Here is a 13433-nt window from a genome sequence, read left to right as displayed (position 1 = left end):
TAGGAAACTCCCATAGACGGTGGCGCCAGATTACCCTCTAGGTGTTATAGTGAGAAACTCTATGGCTAGTACAACCGTAGACACTAGCGCCAGAGTTCCCTCTAGTGATTATTGTAGGAAACTCTATGCTCTAGAGGACATGTAATAACTTCCAGCATATAACTGGAATTTGCTATGGTGCCTGGTGAGGGGTCCTTTAGGGGGGACAGTTGGGCATTTCAAAAGAACTTTATTTTTTCGAGAATTTGAATTAAATTTGCACAGGTAATGTGTTTGTACCAGCTGATTTCAAAAGTGCAATTATATTTTTCTACAATAATTATTTTCTGTATCTTAAACAGGATGTTCTTTGTTTGCAGCCTAATTCACTAATTATCAGCAACTTGCACGGTAACATACAGCACACACAATTGATTGTGAATGTTCATAAAGTGTCATAAGCTATAAATCATTGTTTTGTGTCACTTTGAAGCAAAGTTATAGGTTTTCAAACTTTGTCATAAAAAATACCCACCTTGATAATAGAAAAAATATCAATATGGGCATTTTTTATGACTATATTTGACAACCTGTAACTTCACTTCAAAATGGCCTAGAACAACAATTTATAGCTTACGACACCATATGAATATTCAGAATCGATTCCATGTGCTGTACATTACCGTGGGAGTTGCTGTTAGTTAGCTAATTAGGCTTCAAACAAAGAACATCCTGTTCTGGATATGATAAAAAATATTTATAGTGAAAAAAAAAAAAAGCTTTTTGAACTGCCCATCTCCCCTTAAGTTGTTTGTACTGTGCTATCTTCAGTGTAGATAATTTTTATGCTTTTAAAGGAAAGCCTACAAACTATATATTCTTTAGGCATCCCAAAATTGCATATGTTTGCTCATGCTGATATTACATTATTGGCATGTCTCGTGGATGTTGATTGTTAAGTAACAAAGTAAAAAAAAAATTATACCTGTTTTAAAACTACAAGTCAGAAGCAGTTGGCAAATTTTTGTATTCACTTCTCTAATAATTTCAATTTATTGGAATGAATACAAAGAAAGACACTTGGAGTCAATGGCTTTAATAAATGCTACCAATGGGCGGTATGCATGCAGCCAATGTGGGCACTTTGCCAGCACAACTAATCAAGCAGTTTTTCTGGTCAAGTCGTATTAGTGAAGTGACGGGGTCAGAAATGTATAGCTATTGCAAATTTATTGTGATAAACAAACTACGTAAGTACAGCAGGGCACATGTAAAGCAAGTTGCTTGGTTCAAGTGCTGGTTGGTTATAGGATCAGCTGATCGTAACCTAATGCTGAGCTGCAACTGATTGACTGTATGTACAAGTTTATTAGATTCAAGTGAGTTGGCTAAGTAATGTACACTTTTATGCCAACAACTATAAAAAAAGATTTTGCAATTATCACTGCTTTGTTTATACTCAAATTTGGCAAAAAGATAACATTCTTTTTTTTTTCTATATCATTCGAGTCATGACTTGGGACTATTACATGCCTGGTTTGTGCACTGTTGTAAATGTGCCTTGACCTCAGAGAAGTGAGCTGCTGTGGAGGTGTGGACTGGCTTCGACGTGTGTCAGCAATTAAAACAGTGTGGAGGCACTGGCAGGATAGCCATGCTGGCTCAACAGTCAATGTGAGAATTTCATTTTGTCAGCTTGCTTTGATCTAGGCCAGAAAACACTTACATGACTGAGGGAAAGCAGCTCAGTTTATAGAGCCACCCAGCCACCATGTTGGTTTCTTCTGTCATAGTGTGATGACAGGTTTCTTGAGTGCGAGTTATTAAACTGAGGCAGAGCCTCACCTCAGGAAAGATGAAGCAATTTTGTGTTCCCAAAAGTAAGCTTTGCATTCATTACCAAAAAAGAAAAGAAAGACAAAAGAATATCAAGGAACTTATAGAAAGCACAGAAAAAGGAAAGTAGACCTAGCCGTGCTAATGCATGCAAAAGGTTCATATCGCTGTTGTTCTAGAACAAGGAAAAAGAAACTCAGTCGTTGAAAGTATTCGTTACCTGGATGGCAGTGAGTTGACAGCATGCAGTGGCATTGACGGTGGCAGGGGTGTGGCGGGCAGTGGCAGACAAGGGACATGGATGCATGGCAAAGCCAACCCTGAATATCAGAGTCCAAGGCTGTCGCAGTCGAAGGCCATCCAAGTGCGACCGGTACAGCTGAGCAGCTGCCTGTTTCCCTTGGCTCATGGTTCCACTCTGGTGCCTCTCACCAGCATTGCTCTAGGCCTCTGGTTGACTCCAAGCAACCTCTGCTCTCCTCACGGCATCATAAGATCAGGACCAGGAGCAGGAATGCCAGCAGCAGTAGGTGCGGTAGGAATAGCCGAGCCCCACGCTCGGCGGATCTCTCCAGGGACAGCCGGGGTCGTCCTGGTTCTGTCTAGGCTCTTGGGTTCAGGTCTGGACCCTGACGACACTGACCTCGATACCAGCGATCTTCGAGCCCCGCGTTTCTGAGCGATCTCTCCTCTCTGTGTTCAAGTCTCTCTCCTCCTCTCTGCTAGTTCCTCTTAGTCTACTAAAAAAATCTGCACCCACATTCTCAGAGCCTTTTATGTGCTCCACTAGGCTCCACTGCAGGACCCTACTATTTAGGTGTTTAGCTTGTGACAGACACATCAAGGGTTGGTGATCAGTCTGGATTATAAATGGGGTCCCATAAAGAAAATAATGAAATTTCTCATCTGCCCACACTAGTGCCAGGAACTCACACTCAGTGGCGCAGTACCGAGTTTCACGTGAGACCAGCTGTCTACCTGCATAGTAAATAAGGTGCAGAAGCCGGTTGTGCTCTTGCAGGAGAGTAGCTCCTATGCCTTTGTCAGACGCGTCGGAGCGGAGTAGGAATTCCTTGTTGAGGTTCGGCGCCTTGACGATAGGTTTGGAAGCCAGCACGCTCTTGATAGTTTCAAATGCTGCTTCTCGTTCCGGAGTCCTCCTCTAGTGTTCAGGCTGTGAATTGGGTTTTCTGTTTCCTCTTCCTCAATCACAATGAATGTTGATGCCTGAATTATCTCTAATGGTTGGCGCTCTTCGTACCGCTTTAGCATGTTGATGTGAAACAAATTTCTGCTGTTGCCAAGGTCCAACCAATAGTTGAAATCATTCTTTATGCCTGTGACAATGAAGGATCTCTTCCAATGCATCAACAATTTATTATGTTTTGTTGGGAGCAATGCTCACTCCTCAAACTAAAGTTGTCTGCAGCAACTCTTTCTGTCATAATATTTCTTTTGTGATACTTGTGCCTTCACAAGGTTTTGATGTGCTAGATGTAGTGTTTGTTCCAATCGTTCCCTAAGGGCCAGCACATATGTAAGTGGTTTTGGTGTCCTCATTGAGTTCATCTTTCGTCCATAGCTCCGTAAGCACCCTCAGTGGTCCTCTTGCCTGTTGACTTGTCTGCCGCACTTGACTGTATGCGAGGAGAAGAGGTGAAAGATACCGGTCCCACATCTTCCGACTACTCTTGGCACAGCTTGCACAGCATTCCCTTTAGTGTGCCATTAAACCGTTCAACCAAACCGTTGCACATTGGATGATAGGGACTAGAGCTGAGGTGTTTGATTGTAAGCAGTTTATTCGCTTCTTTCATTAAACTGGACGTAAAACAAGAAGCCTTATTGCACAAGATCTCTCGTGGAAACCCGATCCTAGAGAACATTTCCGGTAGACCTTCAGCTACTGTAGCTGAATCAATAGCTGGTAGCGGTACAGCGTCAGGGTACCATGTGGCGGAATCTACCTATGTTAGGATATAACAGTTCCCTTTGCTAGAAGTCGGAAACAAAAGACTGACAGTGTCTCCTGCCACTCGGCCGAACAGAGGAGCGGCAAGCAGACAAGTGGAGCTTTGCCGAGTTTCCCTTTCGGAAATGTCCTTTGGCAGGAGTCACAAGATCGAACACATCTTTTGATATCTGCTTGAATGCTGGGCCAGAGGAATGTAGTAAGTACATACTTCCTCAGTAGCCTTCTTAATGCCTCCATGGCTGGACAATGGATTTTTATGCGTGAGTACCAAAACTTGGGTACGGAGCTTCTTTGGGACCACTGCTTTTTGCACCGTCTTCCCTGGACAAAACTGGTAATCGCAGTACAAGATTTCTCTATCCAAGTAAAACTACTGTGCCGTTGATGCCGCGCCACGAAAATGATTTGCCCATCTTCTTCCTACAGACTTCTAAACTGGCATCTTGTTCTTGTTCCTTTTGAAACACCTGCCTCGATACTTGAAGTCAAGTCGGTCTTGTGCTTTTCCGTCGTAACTTTCGCTCTCATCACCACTGTGTTGCGGTGCTTCTTTCCACTGTCCATCCTCTTACTTGCAGGGCGCTTGCTGGAGTTGCTAGTAGGCATTCAGGTTGGGTCGGGATCTGTTGGGTCCCGTGATCCGGTAATGTTCCCGACTATCACGTCGCACAATGGAGTTTTCAAACATTTTGCGACGGTAAGACCTGAGAAATATGGTAAAGAGATGTGAATCTGCGCCTCGGGAACTTCAGTGGTGCTTCCATCGGTGAGCAGCAGCGTTGCCTTGGTGCCGATCATCGTGTCATCTGGGACAAGTGTTGCTGCAGGTGACAATACCTGCAGTACAGCTGGTTGACCCTTACATGACAATCTGAAGCTTTTTGTCCGGATTCACACAATCAAAGCATTTGATGTTGGGCCTCTCCATTTGGCCATCATCTTTCTCATTGCTTTCTTCTTGTTTCCCCTGGAAAACAAGCAAGTTGTTTTGTCACTGGGCTTCCATGAAGCAGTCAGCTGCTTCTGCGATTTTGTCGACCATCTGGCAGTTCCACTCACGAAGAAACACTGAAAGACGACTATGGCAGTTATACAAAAGCTATTCAGTAACTATCAAGTCCCGAACTGCATCAAAAGATTTCCCTTGGACAGCCATCTCTACCCATCTATCGAAAAAACTGAAAAGCCTAGTAGCATACTACTTGGCTGTCTTATTGTCTTAGGGCTTACTGCAGCGAAATTTTTCCCAATAACCTTCAGCGGTACAATGAAAGCGCTGGAGCAATGCCATTTTTACCTTGTCGTAGTCCATTGACACCTCAGGTGAAGTGGCCAAACACTTTCAACACTTCCCCATCAAGACACGAACTCAGTGCCATGGCCCATTTCTCTTTAGGCCATTTCTGGCCAGTGGAAACATGCTCGAATCTCTTTAGATAACCATCTAAGTCATCTCGATTCTCATTAAACACTGGAATTAAGTTGTGAGGGTTCGCAAAAGATGTCCGACTTCTCTCCATTTCACAGCCAGGAGTCGCCGATTCTGTGCAACCTCCTGCTTTGACCAACTTAAGGCGTCACTCCAGTGCTCTCTCTTCAAATTCTAACCATTGCTTCTTTGCCTTGTGCTTTGCGAGCCATTCCTCGTGAGCTTTGGCTGCCTCCTTCTGTGCCTTGTCAGCTTTCTCACCTACCCATTTTCTCAATTCTGCACCCTGCAGACCCATACGCTTGCCCAATGCCATAAGCTCTGACAAACTCATCTCAATGTCTACATGGTCCTGCAAACTGGAACAAATGACTTTGTCTTGCCCTGTCCTAGCGGACACCAATTTTGTGATGACAGGTTCCTCTAGTGCGAGTTGTTAAACTGAGGCAGAGCCTCAGCTTAAGAAAGACGAAGCCATTTGTTTTCCCCCACACAAACTCAATATCCATTACCTAAAAAAAAAGACACGAGAATATTCGGCACACAGAAAGCACAGAAAAAAAAAGCACAGCTGGCCGCGTTAATGCATGTAATAAGTTCATATCACTGTCATTCTAGGACAAGGAAAAAGAAACTCAGTCATCGAAAGTCTTAGTCAGTCAGGTGGCAGTGAGTTGACAGCATGCAGTGGCACTTGCGTTGACCCTGGTAGCGGTGTGGCAGGCAGTGGCAGACAAGGGACGCGGATCAACAGCAAAGCCAAGCTTGAATATTAGAGTCCAAGGCTGTCGCAGTCGAAGGCCATCCAAGTGCAACCGGCACAGCTGAGCGGCGCCCATTCCTTGGCTTGGGGTTCCACCCTGGTGCCTCTCACCAGCATTGCTCCAGGCCTCTGGTTGGCTCCAGGCGACCTCTGCTCTCCTCATGCCGACTGAGGATCCAGACCAGGAGCAGGAACACCAGCAGCAGCAGGTAAAGCAGGAATAGCCGTGCCCTACGCTCAGCGGATCTCTCCAGGGACAGCTGGGGTTGTCCTTGTTGTGCCAAGGCTGTCGGGTTTGTGTCGGGACCCCAACGACAGCGACCTCGACACCAGCAATCTTCGAGCACCGCATCTCCAAGCGATCTCTTCTCTCAGTGTTTGAGTCTGTCTCCTCCTCTCTACTGGTTCCTCGCACCATTGGTTTGCTGCCAATGCCTGATTGGGTGGCATTCTTTTTCCCTTGTCTAACAGCAGCTCGTGCCACTGCCCACCAACATAGTCTTCTGTGTCAGGCACTCGAGGCTCTTTGGAGCTGCCACCTTTCCGCAGTGTTTTGTTTCCGCATTTTCAACCACGACGCTCTTTGCTCCGTCATTGCACATAGACAGGCTGTAAAACCAGTCTGCAGCAGCTCACTTCTAGAAAGTTTGAAAGCTTGAAAGCAAAGTCTTCTTTACGGACACCTTTCAGATACGTTTCACGGAATCCAGACGCACTCCGTAACCATGCAACACTTTGCAAGGCAGGGCGTGCCAGACTGACCAAATGGAACCAATTTATTTAACGTAAATAAGGTATGCACTTGCTAGGTGCACACTTTTGGGACCCAACAAATGTGTTTAAGGGTCCCTACAAGTTAGAGATTTCACATTTTACTGTGAATGCTCGTTTGTTTGCCTCGCTTTGGTTCAGATACAACTCAGTGTTACATTTACAGAAATGTGTTTGATATATATATATATATATCCCTTAGAGACAGAGGCTGAGCTTTGACACCACACGCCTAGCCATAAGCCACACTTCAGGGTTGGTGCAAGGTTGAAAACAGCTTGAGTGGATTAAAAATTGTGAATGCTTCTGAGCAGCCAAACTATTTGAAATTCGCAGGTGCACGACGCTCAGATGAGAAATGCTTTGGCGAGTTCAACGTGCAGGGCAGCATGAGCGGCAACTGTGGTCCGGACGGGCGGGGCGGCCATGTCAAGTGCAGCCGGGAGCACATGATGTGTGGCACTCTGCAGTGCCAGCGAGGTGCTCGTGCCCCAATCGTGCTGGGCATGGAGAAGCTCTACACCCGCACCATCATCTCCATAGAGGGCTCCGAGTTTGAGTGCAAGTGCGTACGGAACTTCAGTGTGGCATCGCTCTTTTCACAGGTCGTCTTCTGCTTACGGTTGGGCACACACTGCTTTGCATGCATCATGACGGCAGAACAAAGGGAAAAGCAACACAGAGAGAATGAAGCACACAGAAGAAATGCTCAACTGACAGTTTACTGCAAGCTGCAAGAAATAATTACAAAGAGACCATCTGCATATGCACCCTCATACTATCAGCACAAGCCAAAATATTTCTAAGGCTGATTTTGCAGACAAGCAGCCAACACCAATTAGCATTTGTGATAGCTAAGTTAATTTATCCCTGAAATAGGAAAGCATTTCCTATTATGGGACAACATCCTGCATCATTAGAATCGTATATACAGTCGAGAATCACTATAACAAAGTCACATTCGACACACAAATACCTTTGGGGCCAGTATTACTTTTTTTACGTTAGATATATAAGCATGTATTTGTCTGCTATTGCTGATATTGGTGAGAAACACTCTAGATTTACTGCATTATATCTGATAATTCATTATATTTGGGCTTGTTACTTTGTACACATTTTGTGCCAAGAGATAATTTTGTAACAGTGGTTAGGGGGTAAAAAACAGTTACCACAAAAAATAGAAACAATGTACGTGTGTCAATAGACAGCTTTAGTTGGGCATCTGCAACCACCCATGTTTGCAGCATGTGAGGTTGTGCATACGTAACGAAGCGTGTGTGCACGAAACGGCCGTAGTTGGCCGGACGCAATGGTTGAGAAGAGGATTGCCGAGTTACATGCGCAGGAACTGCTGGTAAGCTAGTCAGCACCACTAAATGCCAGCTTCTGAAACTGTCTAACCAATATCAGCTGCCACAAAGTCGAACCACAAGCTACCATCACCGTGACTGAGCGCCATGAATCACCTTGGTTCAATTCCGTGCTAAAACGCATGAATAACAAAAAGAAAAGACTTTTCCGAACCGCCAAAAAAACCAATAACCCCACCACGTGGCAAAATTATTACGAAGCAGAAAAATCCTATAACCTACAAGTATACATGACTAGACACTCATTTTTTTCTTCTACTCTACCCGACATGATTCGTACAAACCCACGTCAATTCTGGAAATGCATCAATCCTAACCCCATCAGAAACATAACACTGTGTGACGATGATAATAATCCAATTGAAGATCATGACGTTGCGGAAGTTTTGAATTTATCATTCAACTCAGTTTTCACCCACGAACCGGATAACGAATTACCTGATTTCCCTTCCTTTAACTTTCCACCTATGCCGGGCTTCAGCTTCGAACCTGATGGCATTGTCAAAATAATCGACTCTTTGAAATTAACCGCCTAAGCTGGTGTCGACAAAATGAATACTAAAGTGTTAAAAAATACAAAACATGCAACTAGCACCATATTGTCTCATATATTTCAGCAATCGTTTTCATCAGCCATTATACCTCATGACTGGAAAATAGGCAAGGTCATCCCAGTCCCCAAAAAAGGGCCTTCATCTTCTCGCCATAATTATCAACCGATATCTATCACATGTATCACTTCTAAACTAATAGAACATATAATTTTCTCTCAAATTATAAAATGTCTAGTATCCGTCAACTTCTTCCACCCTAACCAGCATGGATTTTTAAAAGGTTTGTCTTGCGAAATGCAGTTAGCCCTCTTTATTAACGACCTTAGCTCTAGCATTGACCTTAACATTCCTATTGACGCCCTCTTCCTCGATTTTGAAAAAGCTTTTGACAAAGTTCCTCACAAACGACTATTCCCAAAACTTTCTCGTTTCAATCTTAACGAACATGTTTTTAATTGGATATGCAGCTTTCTCACTAATCGGCAGCAGTTTGTCTTTGCTAATAAATGTTCATCTTCTTATTCCTCTGTTATATCTGGGGTACCTCAGGGCATCGTCTTGGGCCCCCTTCTCTTTCTCATATATATTAATGATTTGCCTGCTAACATATGTTCTAACATCCGCATATTCGCTGATGACTGCATTATCTACCGGCCTGTTACTAACACCGATGACATTTTGTTTCTTCAGTCTGACATTCAGCACGTACTAACCTGGTGTAATTCATGGCTAATGTCTTTAAATGTGAAAAAAACATCTCTGCTATCATTCCACCGATGTCACTCCCAACCATATTCAAAATACCTAATCGGGAATGCAGAAATCGCTTCAGTATCAACTTACAAGTATTTAGGCATCCATTTGACATCTGATCTAAATTGGTCTTTTCATATTTCACAGGTTACTAACGAGGTAAATCGCGTCCTTGGTTACTTTCAATGAACCCTGCGACTAGCACCCCCATCAGTGAAATCCCTTGCTTACTTAACACTTATCCGCCCCAAATTAGAGTATGCATGCGCGATCTGGGACCCTCATCAAAATAACCTTTCCATTACTCTTGAATCTGTACAAAATCGCTCAGCTCGTTTCATTTTCTCTGCCTATTCCTATCATGTAAGTGTAACTGAACTAAAACGTAATGCTCATCTCACAACTTTAGTTAACCGCCGAAAAATTTCCAGATTGTGTCTGTTTCATAAATTCTTTTATCATCCATCTCTGAACTCCATTATCAGCCCTGCCCATCGCATTTCAAGTCGCACAAACCACGGGAAGGCCGTCTACCCGCCCCCTGCTCGCACTTCTGCGCATCTGTCATCATTTTTCGTCCATACAGCAAGGGACTGGAATGACCTGCCAAATGCCATCGTTGATCAGATCGACTCATCGTCATTCAGATCATCCATAGAAGAAATGTACTGCTGAAATTCCACCCCGTCATGTAATACCCCTTCAATGGGGCCTTTGAGGTACTAATAAATAAATAAATAAATAGAGCCATATCTTCGGCTAGGACCATATTGGGAATTACGCGCTCGTAGACACGCAAGAACGTCCCGCAATAGGGCCGCAGGGCCTGCAGCGGACACCGCACAGTATTTGAACGGCACAACACGCAAGAGGCCGTCCGTGCTCTTGCGCACTACGCATGCGCACTGTCTCCTTCGCGCGTTTCCTGCATGAGCAGGGCTGCAGCGGATATCTAATTAAAACAGTCTAATATTGAGGTTTGACTGTACGTACCTGTAGAAGTTATTCATTGACCTCAAGTTTTTATTTTTGTTAATGCTTTTGCTTCTGTTAATGTTACTGCACAAAGTCCTTGTATAAGTTTTCCTCATTTTGAAAGCTAAGAAGTGAAAACCTTTCAAGTGCCGCTCATCCTATTCGTTGGTGCTAGAATTAAGGGTTGAAGCTGCTTCCATTAACCATGTTCTTCCTAACACGGTATGACCAGTACATTGCTATCTAATATGAAGTGCACAGTCAGGCTTACATGTTTCAACTACAAATAGACGAAAGTGATGTTGAGATCAGACAAATCATGCATTATGCTGAGCACCGCTAGCACAAAAATTGGTTCTCTGTCTTGGCAGCACAGTGATATGCCTCTTTTGGGCTATCTTTTCAACTTTTTCTCGCTCCGTGTTATCTATCATGGTGTATAATTGGCTGTGGGCTACTCGAATTTGTGTACTCCATCACTCTGCACATGCCCTCTTTTTATTGTGAAAGCACTACTTGGCTCATTGGGCATTTTGCCGGTGTCCACCGGTGGTGGTACATTTAATGGTAAGAATGCTAAAATGTAAGTATAGTATGTATGAGATCAATTTAGAGTGTAGAAAAAGTTCATAATGTATGGAAAGTGGTTATGTAGACATATTCAAGTATAATAAACTAAGAGATTTGAAAAGAAAATTCGGAATGCATTTGCCTGTAGGCGGACTTGAACCCAGGCCATCCCAAGGAAGCGATGTAGTGAGAGCCAGAGGCGTTGCCTCTACTCCACGCCAGCAGGTGTTATCAGTGAGATGAAGGAGCACCTAGTTCATGCAGCACACCTAGCAGTTTGTGACATCGCGAGAGAAAGGGGCTCGGCATGCCTAGCGGTTCGTGACATCACGAGAGAGGGTTCGTCACTTGTATTTGAAAGGGCACGTGCATTGGCTTGCCTCCATTACGTGTTGCAAAATGGGTCCAGGAGCATCTACCTCGGCAACACCTGCGAAGCCACATGGTTGACCACGAAACTATGCCTCGGATGAAGAAGCACGGGCCCAGCGCAACACGGCTTGGCTTGCAAAGTGGGAAGAAGACTTCGTAGTCGCCCATGTAGTCCCCCAATGTGTTCCCTTTAGTGCTTTTGCAGTAGGCCCTGGAAGTGTTGCAGGCTCCCCAGTATTTTGTCTTTGTCTTCACAGGGTGTCCACAGGGTCCCTCTCTGGAGACATTCCAGACATTGGCATTGTTTGGGATGGAACAAAATGTGGGCCTTCCAAGGTAATTTTGGCATTTACATTTTCTTTATTACCCCTTCTGTCCCGCCCTATCTCTAAATTTGTTGAGGTCTGTACCATCTCTCAAAGTTTTTGTTTGTAGGAGCTTCTTCTCAGAAGCAGCGCGTTGACCTCATTATTTCAATATTCCGCCATGAAACACATGCTTGTGCACCCGTGTGCTGAGAGACACACAGAACAACCTTTTTGAGACCCAGGGGTTTTCCTCAAAATGTGTGCAGTACAAGAACATCAACAACAATGCTGAGATTGGTACGGTCATTATGGCCCATGTAACATCACTTTGTGGAAGATGTGGTTCAAGCAAGCTTGTATAGGTACTGGGGGGGGGGGGGGGGGGAATTATGTCTTTCATGCCACCTGTGTCATTGTGATTGATTCCCTTCTTGTCTGTGTTTTTGCATGCACCCTTTTAGTGGAAATGATATGTTACAGATAGAATCCTGGAGCAGGACGAATTTTTCTTGAACTGTGAAGCTTTCTTTCCAAAAAACCTGTATCGGTTTCCTTTGTAACTTTGTGCTACAGTCAGGTGGATGACAGTTCTTCCCTTTCATGAACTTTCCTCCATCTTGCAGGCTTCGCAAAACTTATTTGTCACAGTTAGTGTCTCAGTGCTAAAAGTTGTTGGAGTAACTTGGTTAGCTACTATAGTAGGATACAGCTTAACAAACCATCAGTTGGCAACCAAGACACACAGACTGTGCGGGATGAGGTTATTCCGCCAGCCAATCACAGAAGCAAACACAATTGTTGTCATGCGACCTTTACAAAATGGCATCGTACTTGATACCTCCAGAGCGTCTGCTGTTCTTGAGTCTTTTCATCGGCGGAAGTGATGAGGTGTACAAGAGACATGGATAAAGTGTACGGAGTCTGAGAATTTCACTCTTCAAAATTCCGCAGTAAGCCCATTCCATTGCTGAGCCCATTTTACTTACGAAACTTTACTGCCAATTGAAGTGAAACTTGACAATAAGTTGCAGCGAAGCAAGCATTTTATTTCAGTTCAATAAAGAATTAGGCTTTCACCGTTTCACTATAATAGACAAGCAAAAATGTATAAAATGATGTGTTTATAATTTTATTTTTGTGGTTACCGCCATATTTAGGTAACAGGGAAAGTTTGAAGTATGACCTATTTGCAGCTTCGCGGAGGAACAGTGGCTAGTGGTTACGAGGTCGTGGGCAAGGCTTCACTGCAGGCTTAAGTTGTATCTGACTATAGCCACTTGGTTAGCTTAGATGGTAGAGTGACTGCACCGATGAGGTGTTGGTCCTGGGTTCAAATCCCGGACCAGGACAAATTTTTCTTTAGCTTTAAACTTTCTTCCTGTGAAACCCATATGGGTTTCCTTTATAGCTACTGTTGGGTGGATGAAAATTTTCCCCTTTCATAGATGGATACGCACTAAGTATTTTGTAAATGTCAATTTCACAGCTTTGATACTAATACCAACAAGCACCGTGTATTTTTAAACCTTCTGATTATAAAGGACAGTGGAAAGCAGCATGCAAAGAAATATTGGTGACACATCCATCCTTTGGAGATGATTGATGACAGTAATGCTTGTGTCCCAGAACTCACGCAAGTAATTTTGATAGAAAACACAGCTTTAGGATTAAAAAAATTTACATTTTTAATTGATTCATAAAGTATAGAGTTGTGTATAGAATAGATTATCGGGTAAATGGGCTCCACTGGCACATTCGCTGGCACATCCACACTC

General features: G+C 43.9%; 1 protein-coding gene across 6 annotated transcripts in view; it reads left to right on the top strand.

Moving 5' to 3' along the window:
- mmd (disintegrin and metalloproteinase domain-containing protein mind-meld) overlaps positions 1-13433 on the top strand; it is a 336846-nt gene that overhangs the window by 224420 nt on the left and 98993 nt on the right. For all 6 annotated transcript variants that reach the window (XM_065455165.2, XM_065455163.2, XM_065455162.2 and 3 more), the window contains 2 exons: positions 7090-7318; positions 11608-11686. In XM_065455165.2, coding sequence (XP_065311237.1) covers positions 7090-7318; positions 11608-11686 — 308 coding nt within the window. The remainder of the gene's footprint in view (positions 1-7089; positions 7319-11607; positions 11687-13433) is intronic.

This window comes from Dermacentor albipictus, chromosome 1 (assembly GCF_038994185.2).
Source record: "Dermacentor albipictus isolate Rhodes 1998 colony chromosome 1, USDA_Dalb.pri_finalv2, whole genome shotgun sequence".
NCBI lineage: Eukaryota > Metazoa > Arthropoda > Arachnida > Ixodida > Ixodidae > Dermacentor > Dermacentor albipictus.
The sequence above is the reverse complement of the archived record's forward strand: the minus strand, read 5'-3'. Positions and strand labels throughout refer to the sequence as shown.